This window comes from Lethenteron reissneri, chromosome 27 (genome assembly GCF_015708825.2).
Source record: "Lethenteron reissneri isolate LAM-NWPU_2019-01 chromosome 27, ASM1570882v1, whole genome shotgun sequence".
Taxonomy (NCBI): Eukaryota; Metazoa; Chordata; class Hyperoartia; order Petromyzontiformes; family Petromyzontidae; genus Lethenteron; species Lethenteron reissneri.
Window position 1 is genome coordinate 8,160,400 of NC_083805.1, and position 27,581 is coordinate 8,187,980.

At 44.7% G+C, this 27,581-nt stretch overlaps 1 protein-coding gene across 2 annotated transcripts; it reads right to left on the reverse strand.

The window, feature by feature from the left end:
• Nucleotides 1-697: 697 nt before the first annotated feature.
• Nucleotides 698-27,331, reverse strand: FOXN4 (forkhead box N4). Of its 2 annotated transcripts, none has more exons than XM_061560938.1 (10): nucleotides 26,756-27,331; nucleotides 24,001-24,158; nucleotides 17,119-17,249; nucleotides 16,163-16,717; nucleotides 14,684-14,812; nucleotides 11,425-11,546; nucleotides 8,246-8,342; nucleotides 7,058-7,268; nucleotides 3,682-4,032; nucleotides 698-1,654 (listed from the first exon to the last, which is right to left on the reverse strand). In XM_061560938.1, exons 1-10 carry the CDS (start codon nucleotides 26,926-26,928, stop codon nucleotides 1,359-1,361), a joined length of 2,223 nt encoding a protein of 740 aa, XP_061416922.1. In that variant the 5' UTR covers nucleotides 26,929-27,331; the 3' UTR covers nucleotides 698-1,358. The 2 variants fall into 2 exon arrangements, with proteins under 2 accessions (XP_061416922.1, XP_061416921.1); XM_061560937.1 differs by having other exon boundaries at nucleotides 16,163-16,720.
• Between the last annotated feature and the right edge of the window lie 250 nt (nucleotides 27,332-27,581).

A 27,581-nucleotide genomic window follows, 5' to 3' on the forward strand; every position in this document is an offset into this window, starting at 1 on the left:
TGACGGGGGGGGTGCTCCATGTGGAGTGACGTCACCTGCTCATGATTATTAATGAGGGGGGGGTGTCCATGTGGAGTGACGTCACCTGCTCATGATTATTAATGAGGGGGGAGGGTGCTACATGTGGAGTGACGTCACCTGCTCATGATTATTAATGAGGGGGGAGGGTGCTCCATGTGGAGTGACGTCACCTGCTCATGATTATTAATGAGGGGAGGGTGCTCCATGTGGAGTGACGTCACCTGCTCATGATTATTAATGAGGGGGGGGTGTCCATGTGGAGTGACGTCACCTGCCCATGATTATTAATGAGGGGGGAGGGTGCTCCATGTGGAGTGACGTCACCTGCTCATGATTATTAATGAGGGGGGGTGTCCATGTGGAGTGACGTCACCTGCTCATGATTATTAATGACGGGGGCTGGTTGACGTGGAGTGACGTCACGAGCGTTGCACACAGACATTCTTGGCTCATTGTAGTAGGTAATAATGGGGGGGGGGGGGTGTCCATTTGGAGGACGTCACCTGCTCATGAATATTAATGAGGGGGGCTGGTCGATGGAGTGACGTCACGAGCGTTAAGGACAGACATTCCTGGGTGATTATCGTACGTATTCTCTCTGAGTGATTTACAAAGTTCAGGACAGTTGTGCACTGCGTTTGTAGCACAGGAATTGGCAAACAGGTTGTTCATTTATTGAGTGGTTATTGTGGACAAAAAAAACATAAATAATAACGAATACAGGTACACACTGCAGTATTTTTGGTCGATCCTTAACGCCAGTTTACATTACCAGTTCATATAACCTCATACGTTTACAATACAGCTGTGAGACAACGAAAAGCCTTATCGTTTACTTAGAAAAAAAAAAACTATTGGAGTACATTGCTGCAAGCACAACAGCCTTGCGAAACGAGTTAATGAGTGCCCCTTGGACGCAAACAAAGCTAAAGTCTTTACTGTGGGTGGTGGCATCCTCTTCCTTGGGACCATGTAGCTGAAAAGTTCATTTAACAAAGGCAACATATTCACGTGTAAAGTAATTCCTTAAGGAACACGACATTGATATGGCCACGCACATGGACATTCAGATTACACTTTTGTATCAAAATAAGAAATGCTTTCTCAACAGTTAAGATACGTTCATTCTACAAAAAAAAATACGCAATTTTTTTGCTCAAAACATGGCAAAATTAGGACATAATACTGCAAATATATACACATATTTCATGGCTTTAAAGAGAAAAATGTAAGCTTGCTGCTCGGAAGTTTTCAGTCAATCTTGCTGCAACAAAAAAACAATCACTCGCCCAGCGAATGAGTCTCGTTGCTATCCGGGCACAAACGAGGCTTTGCTATCACATGAGCGTGACGAGCTGAGCCCCTGCTGCTGGATTGCAGAGGTAGGCGAGTGACAGCTCGTCACCCAGGCTGCTGTACAGCGGCGGCGTGCTGAAGATGGCACTGATGCCGCCCGCCGCTTTGCAATCGGCTGTGCTGGCAGCGCACGTGTAGGCGGGCGACGGGGCATCCGTGTCGGTCACGCTGCATGCAGCGTGCTCCGATAGGCAGGGAGAATGGCACAGGGAGTCCGATGCATTGCCCAGGCCTTCCAAGGAGAGGTTGTCCTGCTGGTAGGCGTCCCACAGGCTACCTGCAAACGCAAGAGTGATCTTTCGATTTAAAGCTTTCGTGACTGCAGGGATTCATCTTCTTGGTTCTTTCGGTAAAGTCACGTAGAAGAGAAATAATAAAATTATACAACTTCTTGGTTCTTTCGGTAAAGTCACGTAGAAGAGAAATAATAAAATTATACAACTTCTTGGTTCTTTCGGTAAAGTCACGTAGAAGGGAAATAATAAAATAATAAAATAAAACATAATAAAATAATTCTCACGACGTTTCGGCCACAACGCAAGCAGCCGTCCTCAGGTGAAGAACAGGTCTGTCGGAAAGACAGCGTCCTGGACGCATCCTTTCGGTAAAGTCACAGAGCTGTCTTTCCGACAGCTCTGTTCTTCACCTGAGGACGGCTGCTTGCGTTGTGGCCGAAATTTCGTGAGAATTATTATTATGTTTATTTATTTTATTTTATTATTTCTCTTCTACGTGACTTTACCAAAAGAACCAAGAACAAGAGTGATCCTCAGTGTATACCATAGCAAGATAGAGGCTTTCGCGACCAATATTATTCATGAGAAAGTTTTTTTTGGGTTAGATCGCGGATGTATAAATGTGTCTTTAACCAACTACCACCCGATTGTGAATTAGTAAGGTTTGTCACGTAAACAAAACGTGCCAATTAGTTACAGCTTAAATCTACAACATTTAAAATTTGAGTACGACGTTTCGCTGCTAATTACACCCAGCATCATCGGGCGATTTTGGCAGAATTTCCCGAAAGAAGCTTGTATGTATATGTATGTACGTTGAACTTCTTTTGCACCGTACCCATGATAATTGGAGATTGCAGGGGAAGGACAACAAAACTAAACACAAAAAGCAGTTCTTAAGAAATGAGTTTTCAATCCAGATTTAAAAGTGGCTTCAATGCCGTTGCAAAGTTGCTGCTGCCACAGGGGTTGTGCTCTTTTTTGTGTAACAAACCAAGTCGTAAAATGATTGTTACGAGCTCGTAACAGTAGTTTAATGTGTTTATAAGAGACACGCCTATGACGTGAAAAACATGGAATGTGCCCAATCTCGTCAGATCTTGGAACCGAAGCAGGTTCAAGCCTCGGTGATGCTTCGATAGGCCACTATCAGGCACAACAGGTTATTATGAATTTTTAGTTTTTTTTATATTATAGGCTGCAAGGCTATGTGATGGACAGCAGAGGAGAGTGCAGCACAATAAATGTTAGCGTGGTTCTATGTTCCTTTCTTTCACCAACCTGCGCTGACCATCGGTGTGGTGAAGTAATGTAACAAATAAAAAATAATAATAGAAATCAAATAATAATAATACATCAATTAAATCACGACGTTTCGGAGGTAACACAAGTCTCCGTCTTCAGGTGGGACCGTCACAGCTAAATTTACTGCATCAAGTGTCTCCGAAACGTCGTGATTGAATTGATTTATTATTATTTTATTTCTATTATTATTTTTAATTTTTATTTTTTACCTACGTGACTTTACCGACAAAACGTAATAGTATGAATCCTTGCAGTCACGAAAGCTTCAAATCTAGAAGTAATGTAAAACAACCCCCACGACCCTGTAGGATGTAGAGAGGGCCTTCGCCTAGCACTGAATAGCCAAAAGGCCTGTGAATGTACATAATAGACATGCCACTAATGGATCCACTGCAAAGGAAAACCATGTCGTGTTTTGTATTTGAAATGCAAACCTGCTCAAGGGTTGGTGCGCATGACTTCCACGTGCACATGTTAATCACGATGGCTGGGAGAGAAATGAGCATGAACGTTCTTGAAATGAACTCTACCATGCAGCCAAGAACGTCTGATTAACCTCCAAAAGAGCCTCACCAAAAAGCAAAAGGCACGGCCACAAAGAGTATTTTGGACAATATGTCCAGATGAGCCTCCATCTGAGGCTGCCTTGGCTCCCTTCTTCTGAGACCCCCCCCCCCCCCCAGCGTCTCAGATCTGAGGGCTGTCCGACCGTATCCATGAATCTACAACGCCCTGGCAAAAGTGCTGCAAAACACCAACTCACTCTGAATCTCCAAGTCGATGATGCTGGGGTTGATGGAGTCCACTTCCATACTGTGATCTCCAGACACCAAACCATCGCAGCCGTTTTCCTGGCTCTGGACCTGCCCGTGTTCCGGCGTGCCGTGCGAGGACGCGGAGACGACGGGCTGGGGACTGTGGAGCACTGCCACCTGACACGGGTCAGGGCCATCCGAAGGCAGCCTGGACCGCCGTGGGGAGCCAGCGGGTCGCGCCGCCATGATCTGCGGCGGAACTCCCTGCGGAGGCATCGGATTGGACCTGGGTGCAAACCCGGCGCTGACGGACGAGCTCATCTTGTCAGCCTTGTCCACAACCAGTCTGTCCAGTGCCTCTGTTGTTTGTTGCATGCAAAGTGCAAAAGAAAGGGGGAGGGGGGAAATGAAATTATGAAACCCGATGCGTGAGCTACGGTTATTGGATTCTGAAATGGCCAGAGACCTTCTCAATGTCGTGTAACCACCACTATGGAGTGACTCATGCTGCCAGCTACGGCTGCAAAGTTTGGTCGAACATGTTATGGATATCGTTTGTTGTTAAATTTGAATCACAGTTCCTATAATCACTGTTACATTGTTTTTAAAGATTTATTTTGGTGATATTCGAAAACGTACGGTTAAGCCATGTTTGTTTGCTGAAGTACGGAGTTAGCCTGATAATTTTATCTAAATTGTCTTATGGTTGTTATTGTTCGACTTGCAACCCATTGGGATTTTTGCGCACAGCGTTGATGTACGGTGCTTTTTTTCTGGAAGATTTTTACTGGTTTTTCCTGGGTTGTTTCTGTTGCGAAACGTCACTTCTAGATGGTCTTTGTTCATGTTTTGTTTGTTGCGGTTGCACCCGAGTCAAGAGCCTCATGGCTCACAAGGCTATACCTAATAAATGAAACTGAAACTTTGTATTGTTCACTGAACAAATGCAACCAACTGCACTGGCGGACAAACGTTCGTCCTGCTTTAATGTTTCCGATTTGTAACGAACAAGCTGAGTTGCGAATTGTGATTATTGTTTGACTGTATTTGATGTTACGTCGTAGAGTTGATAGATGTATTTCATGCGAGCGTGTGCTCGAATAAGAAGAAAATCACATCCAGCGGTGGATTGACCGTGGTTAATAATGCTGAATTTGCTGGAAAAGAGAGCTATTCAATTTAATTCTATCACCGCTTCGTTTAAATATAGTGTGGCAGAAATCTCACGGTATTTAGGCACTGATTTCTATAGCAAAACAAACATTGCATTAATTGAAGTTTCCTCGCTATCCCATTCACATAATGCACATGTGAAACACGACAGTCACATTAAATAATTGCAGTGTTTAGACAAAGGAAACCGCGTGTTAACGTTGAGCTTATAATTGTATCCTTGTGCCACACGATATTTGAGTTATGTAATTAGAAGTAAAGCCTGAAAGGCCCTTGCCTGTAAGATCAGCAGTTCGCAAGCATTGAAACCAGTCCAGAGTTTGCTTGTCTCGGAATCAACACGGCTGAAATCGCGCACTCCCAGAAGGCCGTGTGGCCGATGAGTTGGCTAAAATTTTTTTATTTTTATTTGTTTATGTGGAGAGACGGATATGTGAAGGACACATTGTCTGCTTTACTATTTTGTTTATGAATGGACCACTTCACTTCACATCTCGCACAGAGTAAATGCGTTAGACCTGTGCGGTCATCGTCAGCAGTGTTCCCAAACTACTTTACAACGCAACACACTCCGAGCTGTATTTGTGAATCACGATATGTGCATTACACATAGATGTCTGACGGGTGTATGCATTCTGAACTTCTTTCGCACCGTACGTAGCCAAACGTGCTAATCGGAGGTGCGGGGGGGGGGGGAAAGGACGACAAACTGAACACGACACGGCAGTGTGGAGGGCACACAGAGGTAGGCCTCGCACACCTCTCTCGCCTGCTCTATGTGCTGTAAACAAGTGCCATGTCCCAAAGCACGTCACCCCTTGCATACTACTGTAGTTCTATATAAGGGGCCGTCCATAAATGACGTCACGCACCTAGGGGGGGGGGGTCAGACATTTGTGACGATGTTTGACGAGGTGGGGGGGGTTTGAGAAATGTGACGTCACGTAAAAATGTGCAACTTTAAATAAATATAGACATCACGTTCTAATTAATTAAATATACTTTTTGATAAATGTTTTCTACTACAACATCAGAGTGCAGCGGCACATTACATACACACTACAATGACAATAGTTTAAAGTGATTTGAAACATATTTCGATTTAAAGCTTTCGTGACTGCAGGGATTCATCTTCTTGGTTCTTTCGGTAAAGTCACGTAGAAGGGAAATAATAAAATAAAAAAAACATAATAAAATAATTCTCACGACGTTTCGGCCACAACGCAAGCAGATGCTGTCTTCAGTCGCTGTCTTTCCGACAGACCTGTTCTTCACCTGAGGACGGCTGCTTGCGTTGTGGCCGAAACGTCGTGAGAATTATTTTATTATGTTTTACTTTTATTATTTTATTATTTCCCTTCTATGTGACTTTACCGAAAGAACCAAGAAGACGATTTGAAACATGTTTTCTTTTTTTTGGGGGGGGGGGGGGGGGGCAGAGCTTTGTGACGTCATATTTGAAGTCATTTATGGACGGCCCCGAAGGCGACGTTACGGATGAACGTGTTGGGTTTCTCCGTACGCACGACTGGGGTGACATTTACAGGGCACAGTTGGCTAAAAAAAAAAGACATCGCAGCTGCAATAAATACCGGCGGTTGTTTGACAAGACAAGAAATGAACACATTTATTGTGCACGACTCTCATTTGCCTCACGATGACTGTCATGAACTCGGCTATTTACAGCAGCACTGTGGTGATGTCACCTACTTCATCCCAGCCCTTCTCCCAAGGAGGTTGGGGGGGGCATACAACAACGCAGGCGGGCGGGGTTTCCACAGTTCATGTTAAAGAGACATTACGCCCTTAACAGAAATGAGTACCGATACCACGGGTCGGCAACCAAAATAACAAGAAGAACCACTTTTGTGGAATTCGGAATACAAATCGCACCCCCTCAATATTTCAAGAGCCGCAATGCACGTGGGTAACATCACCACGCAGTTCCTTATAAAGAGACGCATGCGGATCCGGAGCCGCGGTTTTGCCGACCCCTGACCTATAGGGTTTGCTTTCGTCTGCCGTACATTAGACTCAAGCTTTCACTCCCTATCCACGAGCAAAGGCTGCGTACACTTGTCGCTTAATTGACGATACAAATTTATAAAGGGGGGTGCTGAGCATTCAGGGAGATAGCCTCCCCCCCCCGCCCTTACCCCACTCTCCCATACCCCCCCGCGAGTCTAGCTTCGACTGTCTCCCGACTTTTACCGGGGTTGGCCATGCTCCTGCGGATGGCGGCGGGGTCTTTGCGCTTCCACTTCTGCATCTCCTCGTCCATCTTGTCCACCTTGGCGGGGTTCAGGGTCCAGAGGCAGCCCTTCCTGGAGGAGCCTCCGCTCGCCTTGTTCTCGATCTTCTCGAAGCACTTGTTGAGCGACAGGTTGTGCCGCACCGAATTCTTCCAGCCGTCCGGCGCCGTCTGCGGCGAAACACAAACGCAAAATGTGGCAACGTTCGAACGGAGAGCGTCTGACACTGCATTGGCAGCGGTGAAAATAATGATGAGTACAGATAACGATAACTCAAAGCGCGTGTTAATAATGCTGTCCTAGAGAGGCAACGTTCGAACAGAGAGCGCCTGACACTGCATTGGCAGCGGTGAAGATAATGATGAGTACAGATAACGATAACTCAAAGCGCGTGTTAATAATGCTGTCCTAGAGAGGCACGCGTTTTATCGGTGGCGTTTTGAGCAATGCTTCTTCTTTGTACAGCTGTCTGCTATGAACGACGTTCAATGCCAGAATACGTTGCCCGAGGATAGGTTTTGAGTTAAGATGAAGCTAAAACATCCTGGATTTTACCATAGACAGGGGAAAATATTAATCTGGTATTGTTGCATGCTTTCAAATATTGTTTTTACCACGAGCCTATTGTGAAATTAACCTAAAAAAAGTGTTCCAAATATTAACCTCTACTTAAAATAATTACATAAGTCAAAAAGATTTCAATAACCATAGATATTTGAATCTAAAAACTCTTGATAAACACCCCACGTAATTGCCTTCACACTTCACAAATATATTAATCAAATTCACATGAATTCCTCCCGCTCCTACTGCAGTACTATGTATACATATAATGATAATTACCTTAAAGAATTCACGTGCCATAACACTTCCAGATATGAAACTGAAAAATGTATCTCAGTATACTGGAGGGACTGGTTTATAGTTACGCAGTTTTCGTGTGTCATTGTCTCTGTCAACATTACATCAATTAATTTACATTCAAATAAATACGTAGTTTCAAGGTCTGTTTATGTACGTTGCATCATGGGCAGTCTGCTGCATATATAATTTGGAGCTTTCGTGACTGCAGGAATTATTCTTTGGTTCTTTCGGTAAAGTCACTTTACCGAAAGAACCAAAGAATAATTGCTGCATATATGTTTACCTTGAAGTAGGGGAAGTTCTCGGTCATGAAATGGTAGATATCGCTGACTGGCAAGCTTCCATTTTTGCTGTTCTTCAGAGCCATCGCGATGAGGCAGCTGCAGGACAACGACACCGAACAGCGCGTTCACAAGAGTGGCCTCGGCACTCCTGATCAAATATTTTAATTGAAAAGAAAACCCATCCATCATAAAGGTGTTTTGGGTTAGATCGCATAAGTAATACAGCTGGCACAATTGCCTGATGATGCTGGATGTAATTACGCACGAAACGTCGTACTCAAATTGTAAATGTTTGAGGATTTATCCTCCAACAAACCGGTGGGCTGAAGTAGTAACTAATTGTCAGGTTTTGTTTACGTGACAAACCTTACAAAATGGCTGTGTCGGGTGGTGGAGGGTTAACGGACACATTTATACTTACGTGATCTAACCCCCAAAACAACCCTTTATTATGAATAATATCTGTCGTGAAAACCTACGTGGTAAAAGGTTACCGATACCTGGTCTAGGCTGTATCAGACATGGGTAGAGTTTGCGCTGGGGGGGGGGGGCATTGCCCCCCCCCAAAATGGACACCTTCATTAATTTACTTCAGTAGGTTACAATTAAGATAAAACTATTATTTAAATACATGCACCCGCGATTCATAATGTGTGGGACAAAGCGAACCTCTGCCCCCCCCAAATAATATTAAAGTCAAACTTCGCCTTTGGAATTAAATTTAATCAGAAAATACGTTGTTTAGAAGAATAATAAACCAAATTATCTGGTGATGCTACATTGCCAATGCTGCACAAGAAGGGTCATTGTCCAAAACGTCGCCTTTTATATGTTTTTTTATGTAAGGCAGCGTTATATAAAAAGATATATTTTGACAAAGCCATGCGTAATGTATGCTATATATCTCGTGATTTGTAAATGACTCAGTCTGCTCAAACGTGTACCCCGTTGGTTGCAAGTCGTAAAACATATTATTTTTGCCAGGTTTAGTCACTTTAAAATAATCAAACATTGGTTCGGAGTCATACAATGTGTCCTGATTGTATTCAGTGCACCTGGCAGGGCACTTGAAAAACCAGGTCTTCAGGTTTCAAAGTTTGGAGTATTCGCGATGCCCCTGTATACTGGTGTGTGTGTGTACACCTACTGTAATTCAAATGGATAAATTACAGTATAATCGATTCGTATATTCACAATACATTTATCAAATCGCAATGTCTAAGATTGATGACAGTACGCCCCTAGGCAGAGAGACCAGGTGTGCTTATATTATAAGTGTGCTTGTATTAGTGGTTGCTCACCCCTACCACCCCCCCCCCCCAAAAAAAAACTCCAGTCCTTGCGACTCACCACTCCACGTCTTTCCACGTTTACCAATTTCCTCGTCCCATTCAAATACAAATGCACTCGTTCCACGCTACACGCGATGATTGTTTAACACATCCCACGTGGCGCGCTAAGCAACTGACGCTGTCTCCGGTCATGTGGAGCACGCGAACACACACGCACGCGTACACACACGCACGCACGCCAGCTATGGCTGCAGGGTTTTGGTATTACATGTTGTTTATGTTATTTATTGTGAAAATCCCGTCACAGTTCCTATGATCACTGTTTCATTGCTTTCATGGCTTTATTTTGGTGATTTCGAAAAGTGTATTGGTTTAGCCATGTTTGTTTGTTGTAGTCCAGTTAGACTGATGGCCTTAATCATAGTGGTCTTGTTGTTGTTGTTTGACTTGCATCCCACTGGGATTTTTGCACACAGTGTTGGTGTACGGTGTTTTTTCTGCAATATTTTGCTGTCTTTTCTTGGATTTTCTGTTTGCACTCAGTCACATATTCACTTTAAGATGTTTTTTTGTTTTTGTTTTTTGTTGTTGCGGTTGCACCCGGTTCAAGAGCCGAATGGCTCACAGGGCTATACCTAATAAATGAACTTGAACTTGAAGCAGAACACACATACACCCCCCATGTACTTTATTTTATGGAATGGCTAATGCAATACAAATGAGTGTGTGACAGACAGCTCTGTGAAAAATTGTTTCTTTATCGATTCATCACTCCCGATGCGTCAGTTTTAAAAGTGCATGTGCGCACCCAAATTAAATGGCACTTTATCATCGTGCTCCGAGACACCTGCAGAGGGGCCCTGCCGATACTTCCTGACGGGTTTCATTCACAGACATTTGCTGCAATTCAGTTGAGTAATTTAGTTGCGTGCTGTCTCGTTGTTATACGCCCCATTTTGGGAACTACCTGTGAATGTATCATCATTAGACCTCCTTTGCCAGTACCAAAATATAATAATAGGGTTTTCCCCTTTTTTCTGACAACACAATACTTGCAGTCAAAATGCAAACAAAAACACACTATGATAGGACAATGCATATATTATCATAGTGTGTTTTTTGTTTGCATTTTGACTGCAAGTATTGTGGTTAATGCAGACATGCATCCTTGTAAAAAGGTTTCAGTTTTATTGCCAGAAAAAAGAACAACCCTATTATTATACCTGTGAATGACTGATTTTCTGTTTCTGTTTACCTGATAATTCTTATTCCTTGCATCACAGTTATGTCATAAACTGGTTTCACCTCTAAAACCAGTCTGGGTGTGCACTCGGTCTGGAATGGTCAGAAGTGAAAACTGGTTTGAGCCTTTGGAGACACCCAGCATTACAGTGCAGCACATCGATCTGGTATGTGGCTACGGGCTGCGAAGAGAGACACAGCCACCGATCTCGTCCCGGAAACTCTTAAGCTTGGCTTAGGATCAGTGAGTGTGTCGTCGCTCTGCATATGAACTTATGCGCGCAGCCCTTATCGTCAATCCATTCATGGATGACGGTAATTCAACCGTATTTCACCGCGCCGGTCCGTGCGGGTTTGTCGATGCCTTCAGAGTGTGGACGTTGTGAGGATGTCACACAGCGCGACCCAATGGACGTTGCCGCACTGCCCTTGACATGGCAACGTAGCGTGTACACAACACTTGAATTTTTTTACGCCATATGGCGGTCGCCCATAGAAGCACCGTACAAGCATCATCCAGCCTTGAAGCTGCTTCGCACCCGAAGCGCCGATTCGCTCGTTGAGTGCGTGCGTAATCGCCATGATGAGATTGGGAGGGGGGGGTGCATTCTGGGTGATATGGCCACAGGTAATGTGTGCCTTACCTGTAGGAATATATGGGCTTGGGGTAGACTTTATGCTGGCGCCCTTGCATCGTGTGGATCTTGTGAGGGGAGTATTGGTGGGAAGCATAGCCATTGCTGTACGGCCGCATCGCAGGGTAGGGCTGTGACACGGACGGGCACGCGTATCGCAATACGCTTGGGTTACGTGACATAGTTACATTTGACCATTTCAAGGCTAAGCACATCATACACCTCCGATTTTAGTACGGTTGGCTACGTACGGCGTGAAAGAAGTTCAACAAACATACATGAATTTCAGTTTTCTGGTAAATATACAAAGATGTTTCTTACGAGTTAAACCTGATTGTCAAACGTTCATAAATGAAATTTGGCCAAACATTCCAATTTAGGGCCATTCTTAAGAAAGAGTATTAGTTCAAGTTTCAAGTTCATTTATTAGGGGTCGGTAAGGCTTTCCTGCATAAACAAAGTGCGTTTGGTAATTGATTTTTTCCAGTTTTTATTTTATTTTGCCCATTGGTGTCATGTCGCTAATTTCTGTTCGGAACTCCTACAAAGAGCGATGCGTCACCCCTGCGTTAAGGAAACGCCTCTGCAAGATGACGTCAAACTTTTTTTTGACGGACTGGCAATGAAATGTTGTTTGACCTTTTGTAGGTATGATGCAAGTATTTAATCTGCACGCTGCATCGGTTTTTGTCGTGTTGAAACGTATCCATATTCTCGTCTTGCATTTGGCGGCCATGTGTGCGGGAGCTAAATGCCAATGTCGAGGTCTGCTAGCCAGGCCGAGAGGGCTTGAGGAGAGAATTCGCGTAGTTTTGCTATTCCTCTTCCGTTGAAGACGCGCAGACCAGAGGTCGCAACCGGGTACCTGGCCGGGTACGGGTACGGTTAGCCGTTTGCGACCCTGGTGCGGCCGGGTACGGGTACGGGTAGGACGTGAGTCACTGGTGAGTAACCGTTTGTCACTCATTTCGGGTACGGGTAAGGAATCAAAACCCGTTTGCGACCTCTGGCGCAAACTATAGTGGTTTACTATATGGTTCAATGGTTTACTGTGTATGTTTAACTTCTTTCACACCGTACATAGCCAACCCCATGACATCGTATAAACACCATTTACTTGTACGTGTTTTTGGACAGGTTTTTTTTTTCTAATCTCTTACATGTTGGTGCCACATCGCAGCGGTCTCTCATCTTGTTAGAAATTGGCATTGATGTCGGAGTAATGAAATGTGGTTTTCTCGGTGAGCAGGTGTCCCGCTGAGACACCTTAATCCATTCAAACCACCCCGAGCTAATGTTTAATCCTCATCTTCAAAGACCGTCTCGATACAAAAAGTACTGAGTCGGTGATTGCCACATCATGCAAAGAGACTGAGAGTGAGGCCCATTGGCCACACGTTTCCTACCTCGTGCCGTATCTTATTTTCGTTTTTTTCCAACGTGATGTTGCTTTATACCGAGCATTCCTGGATGCAGTTTATGAATTCAGTTTATTTTGGAATGATTCATCAGTTCATGGATTAATGTCAAATATTACGGTTGAATTTAAATGCACAAGTGTAGGATCACGTGCGAGAGAAAATCGATGCTTTTCGATTCATGTTCCATTGGTTGGAAATGGTGGGTTCAGTGTTAACCCCTCCAGACACTATATGCCGCTAAATTCACCACAATAAAAAAAAACTGACCACATTGAATCGTGACCGTGAATTGTTGAATTCATAGAATAGTGAGAAGAACTTGCTACAGCCACAATGAGAATGACATTGATTCATATTTTGTTTCGCAATACACTTTCAACAAAGTGTAAAATCGACCACCTGAATACATCCCCGATGTCGGTAGCAAGCGGGAGGATAAAAAGGGCCTGTAATGATATCAGCAAAATCGGAAGAGTGGCACGTCCTGACTTGGGTTAGGGAAATAAGACTTTGTCATCCAATGTCACCTAATCTGGGCTCTGCCAAAATTACAGGGTCACATTGTGGACCAGGTCTGTGATCTTTGCATCAACCCCAGGCCCCCTCCTCCCACACCTCGCGTCTACCATCCCTACATGAGCCCTATACTTGAACCCTATGCTTTGCATGAGCCCTATACTTGCGCGGAGCTAAATGGCGGTTGTTAGCGATGGGAAAACTGCATGAAAGAAGAAGCGACACTGTGTATTATACTGTACGTATATCCTGTACGGCTTAAGAAACCATGTTGTGTTATGTAATTTTCGTTCAACATGCAATTTTATATTTACATCATTAGTTCAGCTTTATCCGCCTGCTTATGCAGCAAGGGAGGTCGGGAAGTCCCTATACCTCCTGTGAGTCCAATGGTTCGATGTTGGGCAGGAGCACAGATACTGGTGACCCGCACCACTGCATCGTTACACCACGCTTGTTTGCCTATTTTTTTTTTATAAAGTGGAACGACGTGCATGCAATTCTGTCAACATCTGTTGATAAAATCGTGTAGAGATTCCAGCATGGCACGTTACGTTAAGTCAATTTAAAATCAATTTGAACACAATCGAGTTGTGAATTATATATTTTGTCGCCAAATGTTTTTTTTCATACCCAACATAAGATTCGACTTTGCAAGTTCATGGTGCGGCGGGCGCCAGTGGTTTCTGCACCCCTCGCGCTGTGAACCCGGCGGCAACTCGTGGCGACAGCTCGCATTTGGTGGCGAGCAATATCGGAACTGATCTTGGGCTAACCAGCGTCGGGGGTGTCTGGCGAAATGAAAGCCGTGACCAACTCGGCACGGGGAGGCCTACATCTGGCAGTGAATTGACCGAGGTCTGTCCGTCAGAGGTCGCAAACGGGTTTTGATTCCTTACCCGTACCCGGCCGCACCAGGGTCGCAAACGGGTACCCGTACCCGGCCGTACCCGTACCCTACCCGTACCCGGCCGGGTACGGGTAGGGTACGGGTATCGGGTACCTGATTGCGACCTCTGGGATGAAGCCATGTTGCAGGCGCGGGTGGGTTGATTCTAGGAACTTGAATTGTGAGAAGAGACAAGACGTTGGGAAATGAGTGACAAACGGTGACTCACCGGTGACTCACGTCTTTCCGTACCCGTACCCGGCCGCACCAGGGTCGCAAACGGGTACCCGTACCCGACCGGGTACGGGTAGCCGGGTATCGGGTAGGGTACGGGTATCGGGTACCCGATTGCGACCTCTGCTGTCCGTACGCACTGTCGAGTTGGTTTGCGTGCACTGTGTGGCAGGGTACACGTGTTCGTAGATGCTTCTGTTGTACGCACCTCGTGGATTTGTTGTACAGGCAGGTAGTTGCGATGCTGCTCTTGCATGAAGCCTAGATGTTGGCCCGGAGGCACAGGATGCATTGAATTGCCATTCACCACTCTGCTGCCCATGTTGTATTCTTGTGTCTGTTTGGGGGGGGGGGGAATTATTAATGCAATTACAGCAAATGTATATTCATTTAATGATAATGAATGCATTATTGTAGTTGCCCAGGTGAATTTGGGCATTAATTTTATGAGTAATGCACGGACATTACCAAGATATCGTGCAAACAATGCCCCTTGGTTTTATCACGACACGTAGCACCATGACTCATTTAGCAACATTGTTGTTCCTTACTGGTCACTCAATCAACAAGCACCATGTCGCTTCCACACCACTCTTCTATCACTACTCTTTCATTCTTTCGGTAAAGTCACGTAGGTATAAAATAAAATAAATTAAATCCCAACGTTTCGGGCGCAACACAAGCGTCCGTCATCATGTGGGCAAAAGGGGCTGCTGCAACAAGAGGCCATATAGGCAAGAGAAGGGGGGGAGGAGCCGGGGAGGAGAGACAGGGAGGGTGGGGGTGTGGGGTAGGGGGAGTGGAGGCTTCATTCCCATAAATCTTCTTGGTTCTTTCGGTAAAGTCACGTAGAAGGAAAATAGTAAAATAATAAAAATAAAACATAGTAAAATAATTATCACGCAAGCATCCGTCTTCAGGTGGAGAACAGGTCTGAAGACTCTGCCTTCTCGACAGACCTGTTCTCCACCTGAAGACGGCTGCTTTGCGTTGTGGCCGAAACGTCGTGAGAATTATTATATTATGTTTTATTTGTATTATTTTATTATTTTCCTTCTACGTGACTTTACCGAAAGAACCAAGAAGATGAATCCATGCAGTCACGAAAAGCTTTAAATCGAAACATTCCCATAAACTTTACACGTTAATTCCATCGATCATTTTGAGAACTGTCTACCAGACCGTTTCAGTTCATCCATGCTGTGTTCAACCACCGTATCGCAGGAATAAAAAAATAATTTTTCTCAGACTTGCTCAGCTTTACAATTCCCTCCCATCTTTCTTTTTCACAAGTTTCTTCATCACGTAATAAACCGGGTTGTTGTATTGCATGATATTTCTAAGTTTACTAGGTTTGTTTTTTCATTCATTCGTACCTGAAGACGATTGCTTGTGTTGCAATCGAAACGTCGTATTCTATTACTTAATTAATTTTCTTTCTACGGGACTTCATCGAAAGAACCAAAGAGTAATTCCTGCAGTCACGAAAGCTCCGAATCAAGTTTTCTTCATCAACTCGCTAAACTTTAGAAACATGTGCATGATCATGGATTCCAACTTCAACAGTCCCACTTCTTCGTTTGCTGGCCACTCGGCATTTTGAGCCTTTTGTGCCCGTGCTCATCAAACGTGGTATATACAAAAAAAAGAAAAAAACAACCCTTCTAGCCTTTCTCCGTTATCTCACCTTCGTTTCCTTGTTCATCTGAAAGGCCTCCAAGGAGGGGGCGCCTGGGAAGGGGCCGCCGCCGTAGAAGCCGCCATTGTGGGCAGCAGCAGCCGCCGTCGCCTGCCCTCCTGCCTGTGGCGCCTGGTGGTACGGGGGCGCGGTGCTGCAGTTGGCGCGTCCTTCCCCGTCGAACGACACGAGAAGCAGCGGCTCGGGCAAGGACTGCGCCCGGCGCGGGTAGTGCAGGCCGTAGGGCGGAGGCGAGTGCGTGGGCGCGTGGCCCGCAAGGTGCTCCGCGGACTGGTGGCCTAGCGCAGGCCCCGCCTTGAGTTGGCATCGCTCGTAGGGGGGCGGCGCGGCGGCGCCGGCCACAGCGGCGCCGTACAGCGAGCGGTTCGCGTCGGCCGAGCCGTAGGACGGCGCGTCCACGGACGCGGCGCAGTAGAGTGGCGGGAAGTCGAAGATCTGCTGCGCGCCGCCGTAGGCGAGGTTGGGCGTGCCGGGCAGGCTGCCGGTTGCACAGGACATCGCGTCGCTGCCGTAGCCATTTTGGTTCGAGAGCTCTTGATCTCTCTGCTGTGGGGGGGGGGGGGGGGGGGGAAACAAACGAAAACGCGTGATTTCAAATACATGCCACGGAGCAGATTCACAAACGGCTACGTAGTGTGTTCGTAAAGATTTTCTGCCGATGACTGGCTAATGTCGCTAATTCGTGCACATCACATAACGTATGTGAGTCTAAGTTAATGGTGTTTCATTTTCTTTTGGCGCTCTGTCAAGAATGCACTAGATCCTTCATCACCTTTTAATTATTATCATTACCAGTGTGATAATTTGAGGCTGTCGATGGGGGAATGTATCATCACATTTTCTCTTGAACGAAGACATTTCCTTTGCATAGCCCCTTGTATACTTAACATGAAAAACGAAGTCATTTGGGAGATGTGAATGTTTAGCTAATCGTGAACACTTACCAAATGTACTGAGAGACACCCATCGCCTTGCAGTCCATCAGTGTGCGTGTTCTGAAATGCGTTGCTCGCTTGTGGGATGTAGCTCGATTTTGAAATGTGATCTCTCGTTGTGGAAGGAGAGCTCTGGAGACCTGTAAGTGCAGTTCACACAGTGTAACCAATAATTAATCTTAATTGGCTGGGTTTTAACACAGCCTTTTTTTGCAGTGATTGATAAACAGCTGTTAACATCACCAGCTGTTAACGTCATTAAATGGCTGGACTTTCTCTGACATTTATATCTGAGGAATGGGACCAAACGTTGTGCAAGAGTTCCTTTAAAATATTTTATTTTTTCTATTTCAAATCGTTGGTAGTTTTCCCTTAAATACTCTAATATTACACATTTTAGTTTTTTTAATGGGAATTACAGTGGTACATTCATCTGTTTCCCACGCGTATCCCCAACGCACCGCGTTTCCCCACTCGGTTTGTCCTTGTCTCACGAGGAAATTCGTTGGCCTGCGTGAAATTGACAAAAAAAAGTTAAAAGTAATTTTTCTTTTCTCAGATGATCAATGAGATGGTGCTCCTCTCCTCCCATGAACAGCCCTGTGCCACTTGGTGGCAATTCCACATTACTATGATGGGGGTGAGTCTCTCCACCCACTGTTGACTTCCCCACAAAGTGGACGATGAGCTGAGTCACCCACGGACCAGGAATTGAAGTTGCAACCTTCTGACTGTGAGCCGATTGCGAGCAGATCGGTTAGCCGTTGAGCCTCCCGGCCAGTTAGGCCAACAAAAATAATTGTATAAAAATGTATTACCATAACCTGTCATCCTAAGCTTTCAATTGTACAAAATATGATGGATTAAATCTTTTAAAAGTCATTGACCCTATTATTTTTAACACCGCTTTTATCTTGGCTGTTATTTAAATACGTTTTCTTTTTTAAAGAACCCTCCGGTTTAAAGTTGAGCACACTTAATTACATTTAAACACTGTATATACATCCTCCCTAATTGCCTTTACTTACCAATTAGACAATGCTTTACACGAAATAGCAATTACTGTACAACGTACAGTAAGATTTTTTAAACATGACTTAACCTCATTATTGTCTCCTGGAGGTCCGGGACACCGGTGATGATAGTTACACTGAGCAATGGTGAAGGTTGAGGAGTCATCCCTGTAATTACTTTCTCACGCCAAACTGCTGGCTGCAGGGCCCACCACTTGAGGGAGCCTAATAGGGCATTTGGTCTACTCTTCCACACTATTGGTCGGATGTTATGGAAGAGACAGGAGTACTCATACTTTACCCCCAACCACAATTTGACCTGGGAATCGACAGTCATGTACATGGTGGTCCAGGTGTCTTGTGACTCCCCCCAGCCCCCCAATTAATTGAACCTGAATTTTTTTCTTTGTATATTAATTTCCGTTTTAAATAACCTTTACACATCTTCTTGGTTCTTTCGGTAAAGTCACGTGACTTTACCGAAAGAACCAAGAAGATGAATCCCTGCAGTCACGAAAGCTTTAAATCGAAATTTAACCCTTACAAATGTTACGTTTCGCAGATTTAAATGGAGGGGGGGGGGGGGGTCACAAGTAATCTGGACCACTGTAATAGCACCGACATATTCTGCTGTGTGGACAGAGGTGGGAAGGAATTTGAGGACACCTTTCCCCCTGGATTGCAAGTCCAGTGTGATAACCATTGCACGGCTGTAGTATTCAGTTCCACTTTTGTATGGGTCCGTCGACTACCTGCACTCTACAAGGAAGCGCATTTATCCATGACAAGAAAAAAATATTAATTTGACTGTCAAAACGTTCCTGGTTTTCTCGGAACCCCTCGGTGTAAAGTGCGGTCTGGGACTGTGAATCGGTAGGGATCTCTTAAGAAGGGAAGTCGTTGCTCAGAAGGTAATCCATAACATTTACCTTCCTGTTCATTAAATCTTGTGGATTGTTTTTTTCAAAACATCGACTACTGTACCCCAAGTTAACTGAGTTAGAGTTGTTCATTTGTGCTTCCTGAGCACCCCACCCTCCCCCCCGTTCTACTTTGCATAGAATGGATAAGTGATGGTTGGAACTACATGATCATCATCAACGCATTCCAGGTGTACACTGTGGCTGCATACATACATACATACGTACACGTGTATGCAATACTCTTATTTAATCCTATACGTTCTTTCTAACAAGTGGATTATTATTGTACTGTCACAATTGTTGGGGAGCATGCATGCTTTGAGGTATGAGAATAACAATTTGTGAACAATTTTGAACAGCATCGACAAAGTTGAAGTGCCTGGATTCCTATATACATTCCTTGAACAAATTAAGTTGAGTATCTTTCAAAGTTTGCTGCTGGATTGTTATTTTGATTTGCGATGTACTTGAATGAATCAAGCTGAATGGATTGACAATTGATGTTTCGTTCCGTTATGCGCATGTGTTTGGTAGAACGACAAGCTCCTAAAGAGTTGTCCAAATAGAAAGAATCGCAGCCGCGTTGCCTCGGTTAGTGTCCGGTGGCAAATGCGCTGGGGAGGAAGCATTGCAGATATTCCTCACGTGAGTCGGTGTCATGCTTTTTTTTTATGCCACAGCTTCCCAAAAGTGGGGCGATTGCGGCGTATGTAATGAACCGCCTCTTTAAAAACGAATTATTCCCAAAAATGGACAAAATTACCATTTACAGAGGCAAGCCATTTTTTTGTGCTCGTGCCACTTCATAGCAATACGAATATAGTTCTAGATTTGAAGCTTTCGTGACTGCAAGGTCATACTCTTAGGTTTTTTTCGGTAAAGTCACATAGGTAAAAAATAAAATTGAAGTTATAGTTATACTATAGTTTTAGTTATACTATAATTTTAATTTTTATTAAAAACATTTTTTTAATTAAAATTATAGTTATACTATAGTATAGTTATACTATAATTTTAGTTATACTATAATTTAAATTTTATTTTTTACCTACGTTACTTTACCGAAAAAACCTAAGAGTATAACCTTGCAGTCACGAAAGCTTCAAATCTAGAATTAATACCCTCTACGGGGAAGAATTTCACCTATAATTTTACTTTTATTTTTTACCTACGTGACTTTACCAAATAAACCTAAGAGTAATACGAATATAGGACGCTCCGCAAGTTGCTTTTCTTCCTCTTCTAAAGCACAGTGTTTAAAAAGTATACATCGAAATAACTGACCCCCCCGACCCCTCGCAGCGATTTAAGGAAATGCAACAAATAATTTTTCCGTCTCAATTTTTTCACCATCCCAGTTGTTCTTAGTTATTTTTTTATAATTTTATTTTGTATACTGTTTTGATCGCTCCATTAGTCTACATGTAAAACTGTATTGGCATGTTAATTGCATTAATTGTCAATAATAACATTTCACAAGCACGATTCAATGTGTCTCAATTAGTGTAAGAATATATATTTTTAGCAATGAATCAACGCATTATGCATTTATTTCGGTGATTTTTTTTCTGCTCAAATGTGCAATGAGGTGATGCTCAAACCTTATTCATAGCCCTCACCCAGTGCTGGAAATTCCACATTTCTACTGAGTGAGCGAGTCTATTCATGGGACAACTACTTTTCACTTACCCACAAAGTGGTACTAATTTTATTGACCCTCGATGGATGATATGCCGAGTCAACCTGCAACAAGGACCCGAACTCGCAACCTTCCCATAACGAGTGGCTTGCTTCGCCACAGAGCCACGTGGATAATGAAAATTAACAAACGTGGTGAACTCTACAATTACTAACGTCTAACTGACCTGTTCGATGGTGATGCATATCATTGTCAACATCGGTGATTGATTCCATTCAAGCAGCAGCAGCAGTAACAGCATTACCACTCAATGATAAATACACACCACACTGAGTGGGTGTACTCGCGTCAAAAGTACATCAACTAGCAAGTGTGGAACGTGATCTGATCTGTGGAGCTACAACACTCTGAGGCGAGCACATGGCAGGCGGTAGATGAATACCGTGACTTGGATCGGCCTTGACCCCAACCGCCACGGGCGTCCGGCCCGTGAAAGCCTGTCAAGTTGATGAAATTTTGACAAGCTTTATAATTCTGTTCCCCATCATCACAGGTGTGTCCGAGTATTATATATATATGTGTAGGCCGTATACCCGAGTTGTTTTGCTGTTGTTTGTTTTTACCTAAAAAAATTTCGACGTGCAGTCGTCATGATTAATCAGTTGGGTGCATGAGAGGTAGTTATTTATTTGTGTTAAGTATCTAACTAAGATGCGTTCATCATAAATTATTGGTATACGTATTTAATGTACAGTTTTTTTTAACGGACCCTGAACAACACGAGAGAGAGAGAGAGAAGTCCACTTGCATCACTACAGCAATCTTAATGTCACATACCACATTACTGAGTAAAAGGACAGCAATTTTGGAAATTTAAACTACAATTGTCATTGTAGAAGCTCTGGATGAAGAAAAAGAATCCAGCAATGGAAGTCGTTTTTTTCCTCTTCTCTGCCTTGGATCGTACTGATTGTATGGAGGGACTTGAGCAGAAATTGTCACAGCCAATTAAGCAACACATGACAATGCCTGTGAGCTTAAGATAACTGCCACTCCTCCTTAAAGGTTGGGACTGCGAACCTTTTGACACCTGCCAAATCCAACATCTGTTGCACTTTTAAGGTGACTGGTTAAGTACAGCGCTGTCATTGAAAATGAACACCATTATGCCTCATGTTTCGTATACCTATAAACTACCTTCGTTGAAACTCGAATTGTATTGGTTACTCGTGCTGAATGTGTTTCCACCTTGTTAGTCATTGCGTACCGTTCTAGTCGATGGCTTTTAATGTAGGCATTAAGGGCATTAAGGACAGGATGGCCATTCACCGAGGAGATGGAACGATGAAATCGGTTCGTGTGCAGGTGCCAGGCAGATTGTTACGGCACAGGATCCTGAGAGGCGGTGATAGTTTGGGGAGGCCTTCATCCAGCTACATCTATTTTGCTGTGAAGTCGCACAGGCACTCTCAAGCAAGGAGTCTTTTAATGAACAAAAATGCTCAAGCGCTTAGAAAATGTTAAACAAATCTAGAACAACTATTTTTGCATTAATGCACATTCAAGGTCCTAAGTGCAGTTGTAAGGAAGGCAAATCTCATGTATTTTACACTAATCCTGGGAGGCCCCTTTTACGACTAGTATGCCCCCTTTTTGTGAATAGTTTTTTTCCCATGTCAATCTATTAGCGGCAGCTGAAGAATGCATGGGGGGCCGGTAGGGGCAGTGGCAATAGCTGCCGAGTGTGCAGGCGGTGCAACTGCACTTGCACTCACGGGCCAGAGGGGCCCAGGAGTTGAGCTACAAAGAGAGGGGAAATTGGACGGTGAGACCCTTTTTGCATTCAGCCCCCCCCCCCCTCCCGGATAAGATGCTTGTTGGGGGGGGGGGGGAGAGCGAGCAAGACGCGAGGTAAGTGCGACATGGGGCTCGTGAGAGACGAAGACCACCGAGGACGAATGTCACGTGGGGTGAGCGAGGGACGCAGTGTGGGTTGAATGACGTCAACGAGGCACAGGGAGAATCGCAAACGGAGGCACCGCCAAGGGCTGGTGACGCGCCGAGTGAGGGGGCTTGAATTGGCAGTTGGCGATGAGCGGATGAGGTAACGATGATGATGATGGTGACGATGAGATGACAATGCAGAGGGGAGGTTGGGGAAAGTGTAGGGGGTTAACCAGGGCCTTTGGTGAAGGTCAGGCGAATGGCAGTAGCCATTCGAATTTTTTTTGCCTATTAGCAATTTTGTCTTTTAAAGCTGTACAAATGTTTAATTTTAATTAATTGTACAGTTTTAAGCAAAAAAAGTAGTCAGATATGCGAGTGTGTAAAGAGTTGAGGTTTTCCTTTATTTGAAATCTCATCGCCTAAACTTATGATGCCACTCTGCTCTTAAGCACAATGAAGGTGTTTAAATACAATTGAGCGGTCAAAACTGCCATTTAGTCGTGGCACGTAGGAGGAAAAATTGGGTTAATTCGTTCTTGTTAAGCTAATCCCAATTTAGAATCTCATCTGACTGTGAGAAGAGATGTAAAATAGACCATAATGAGAATGACCGGAATAATGGTTTATTTAAAAGCTATGATACACCCTGGGTTTAACAGTTATTAGAGAAAGTTCATATTACTCCACCCTTGCCAATTACCAGCAGAACATTAGCAATTAAATTTTACATAGCAACAAGGGTCATGAGCATGTAGAAATGTGCCTACCGCTATGAAATGTTAAATTCTGCTCAGGATTATCGATGCATGTCCTAATTGAATAGTATCTGTTTAATTATAGGTAGAGATCTTTTTATTGTTTTTTTTTAATAATATATATTTTTATATAAAATTAACCATTATTATGCGCTATTCAAATGATTTATAAATGCATCCGTATTCATATTTTAAGGCCAATTACAGTAAACTGTAAAATAAGCAAAACAACTCAAATGTACAATGTTTATAATCTAACGAAAGACGACTCGCACCCAAAGACCAACACGGTAAACAAATGATAAACCTCTTGCATACTAGACCAATCAAGGTACACTATCTCATAAAAAAAAACTGCAATTCTGGTACCACTGACACATAACATATTATCTGCATCAACATCACCATTATCGTCATCATAAGCCATGATCAATCCACTGCTGGACAAAGGCCTCCCCCCACTCCCCCACGATTCCACTACGTGTCAACAACACGCTGACGCGCACACGATGAAAATACGTGCCGGACGACGGCCTACTCGCGGATAGCCACACCGGGCAATCTACGAAGCTGCCGTCACAGAGGCCACGCTTGAATCGTTTGAGTGGCCGTACCGGTCTTTGAGCCACATGGTCCCTCCTGCCGGTAGCGCGGGTAGTCGGGGCTGGGCTCGCCGGCCTGTCCGCACGTGGCCCAAGTTGTGTCTCCGGGCGCCACTGCCCCTCCGCACTCCAGCAGGGAAGGCAGCGTGTCCAGCCTGGCCATGTCTGACCTGGGACGAAAAAAAGGTACAGGACACGTACATGTCAAGTCGGTCAAGCTGAAACAATGGTGCAAGTAAAAAAATTAAAAAATTCAGAAATTCTTCTGACTCTGTCCACCCAGCAGTATAAATAGGTACACCCGCAGTCAAAACGTTTTATGGGGTAAAGTGTGGTGGTATACCCACCAAGATGTTCGGCCAGCATGGAAGAGTAGGCCAAATACCTTCTAGAGCAGTGGTTCTTAACCTTTACTGTAGTCTTGCACCCATTTGGTTCTCATTCTTTAAAACATGTATATTAATAAATACATAAGTTTGATGAAACAAAGTAGTTGTACTAACCGTGCTTAGTTTGTGTTTCGATGATTTACCTTCTAAAAAAATCTGGCCACGTCTCGCACCCCCAGGGGGTGCCGTGCATCCCAGGTTAAGAACCACTGCTCTAGAGGGGCTGTAGAGCTGCGTTTATGTGAAGGGCCTTCCATCAGCAGTGGTGTGAGCAAAGCAATTGCAGGGCGGCACCTTTATATTTTACATGTACAGCCCTTTGTCATTCTGCTGCTGGATGAGGGCCTCGCAACGCCATACAGGTGGGTGGAGGTTATCTGACCATATCTCACCGCCTTGGTCAGGTGTGGAGCATGGACGTGGGAGCCCAGAAGTACAGCACAACAACAGTTTTTTCTGCACTGCCCTGTGTCTCTGCGCACCGTGTTAAAGGATCCCATTGGGTGGGGATGGACGGCTTCATTCCATTGGGAATGGATTCTATGGAGCTCGCGTACGGGCACCTATACGGCCACCATTGTACTCGGCACGATGCAACCGGCATAGTGCAACTCGCTCATGCCTCTGCATCACTACTCCTGCTCCAGTAACAAAGGGGAGGATGACTGCCCGTTCGGAGGAATATTGTTTACATTAACTGGGTTGCATTGTTCTTGTAGTATATGGCTGGGTTGCATTGTGGCAGAGCGCTTCCAATCATAATGATCTGGGTTCAAATCCCCGCTGGAATCAATTCGGTCAATAATCCCAACAAGGGTTGCTAACAACAAGAAAGGCACAACTGTGTAGAATGTTACAGTTGCCCAATAGATAGACTGGCCCCTTGCCATGGGAATGTGGAATGACCAACAAAGGATCAGGGCCATGAGCACGGATGCATGCTTGCTTTATACAGGGAGAAGACCCCTGGCGTTTGATCTTTAGCCAGTTCACAATACAGTACTTTCACAATCGGTCGTTGCCTATTTCATAGGTGACGTGGTTTGTCAAAGCCCACTTTCAGCACTCTATTTTCCAAACTGAATATGTACACTGCACGTATTATATATTGCTGGCATAATATTGCATCGGACGGCGTTACGTTTCTGCCGAAGAACAAAACAACCCCCCCCCCCCCCAAAAAAAAAAGCCAGCCCAAGGCTCCTTAAGACGATTATCGATTTGTGTAAGTTGGTAACAAACGCCACGGCAGTCCCCCGACGACAAAACCCCTGACGCTTGCGTGGGGCCATCCAAATGTCGCGAGAGCTGTCGTGTCGTGTGCCGGTGGAATGCTTCCCGTTGTTTTGTGGAAGCGCCATGGTTACCCAGCTGAAAGCAAGACCACCCCCCACCACCTCATCCCAATCGGAAACTCGCAAGCGGCGACCCACCGCAGCAATAGAGCTGCCATCTGCCCTCGCATTAACCCAGTAATCCACGACAACCTGCCCCCCTCCAGCGGGTGCCACGCGCCACGGCCCCATCGCTGTGACGGCACGCGCGCTTTGGAGGATGATTTTTTTTCTCTTCCCCCCCTGCTTCTTCTTCCTCCTCCTGCTCACTCTGTCGTCGTAGCTGGCCGCTGCTGTGATTGGGGATGAGCAAATAAGCCATTGGCACAATTAACATGACAATTGGCCCGTATGTCAGCTCGCTTTTTTTTGGTGGCCTTTTATCTCAAGAGTGTCTGTTGAAAGGGCTTCACCGGCTCGTGACCTTTTTTTTTTACTACGAGTCAACTTAAAGTGAACTCCCCGTGTCCCTTTTTGTTTTTAAATCGGAGGAAGGGAAAAAAAATAATAAATGTTTCCGCCCGTTTGACACGTTGGGGTAGTTTACTTGCCAACCCAACGGTTAACAAAGTTTTTTTTTTATTAAAATGTAAACCTGCAAGTATTTTAAATTTACCTTGAAGGAAATCTACAACGTATTGAAATGAAATATTTAATTTCATATTGATATAATTTTAATGCGCACCGAGCGTGAAATGATAGTTCTAACCTCATTTAATAAACATTAAATGAACTTTCTGCACGTATAATAAATCCAGATGACAAAATGTTTGCCTGATATGTAGTGTAAAGTTCACTAGTTTAATTCATTTACACTTAGTACACATCTACTGAAAATACAGCCTCATAAATGTCCACGTTTTGACAACTTTCCACGGCGTAATTTTCCCGTTTTATAAACCTCGCTAACCATCAGCGACGCGTTTGTTTTAACTCGAGCAAGTGTTTCGCCGTGCGCGCACAAAATCACTGACATCGGTAGAGAGAGAGAAGGAAGGAAGGAAGCGGTTTTACGCCGGCGAGGAGAGAGAGAGAAACACTCACTTGACTTGAGCCCAGCATTGCATCTTGACGGTGGTTGACGGCAAGGCATACGTCGCGGTCGCCTGCGCGTATGTCGAGTTTGACACTGGCATCTCCTCGTCGTCCGACACCGTGAGCCATGACGCCTCCTCGCTTAAAGCTGCTGGGAGCAGCCACTCTGCCATTGCCAGCATCTCACAAAGTCGAGGTGATGCACCACCTCCGTCGCCGAAAGATACCAAATGAAACAAAAACAGCGTACGCTCCCCACTCTCCCCGAAAAATAACCCCACAAACTCTGCGACGAGGAAAGTCTGTAGTAGTTCAAACTTGATCTGATCTGTCGTAGTTGTTGTTGTAGCAGTGCGCGGGTGGTGCGCAACTTGGGGACTTGGTTATGATCCTGCTGTGGCGGCACGCGAATGATAAATCAACTCGTACCCGCTCTGCCCCTTGTCAGCAAAGCGATCGAACGTGGCCCTCTTGGTGTGCCTGGGATCCTTCCACACACACAAACACACGCGTGCGCGCAACTTCTTTTAACCCAACGCGACAAGACCTCCTCCCGTCTTACTTTAAATCAAGTCGCACACTGACCCGGAGGGCTTCGGCGTGTGCGTGTGTGACAGGGGGGAGGATAAAAAAAAAAACCTGTGATCGTTCCATTGGCTGAGACGCTTCATGTGCAGGGGTGGTGGGGGTGAATGGGTGGAGCGATAGTGCCATAGATTTTTTTTTTGTACATGACAAAAAAAAAGTTAAGAATGATGATCCATCAACAACGGATTGTCAGATTTATTAATTTTTTTTTTACCCCGGGGGGGAATTCTAAACAGGTGAGGGGATC

Excerpts from the sequence above, each read along its gene's own strand:
- FOXN4 (XM_061560937.1), bottom strand. The coding sequence starts at position 26,928 with ATGCTGGCAATGGCAGAGTGGCTGCTCCCAGCAGCTTTAAGCGAGGAG. Across the intron at positions 14,813-16,162 it reads AGATGAACAAGGAAACGAAG|ACACAAGAATACAACATGGG; the intron begins GTGAGATAACGG and ends CCCCCCAAACAG. Across the intron at positions 4,033-7,057 it reads CAGGAGCATGGCCAACCCCG|AGGCACTGGACAGACTGGTT; the intron begins GTAAAAGTCGGG and ends AACAAACAACAG.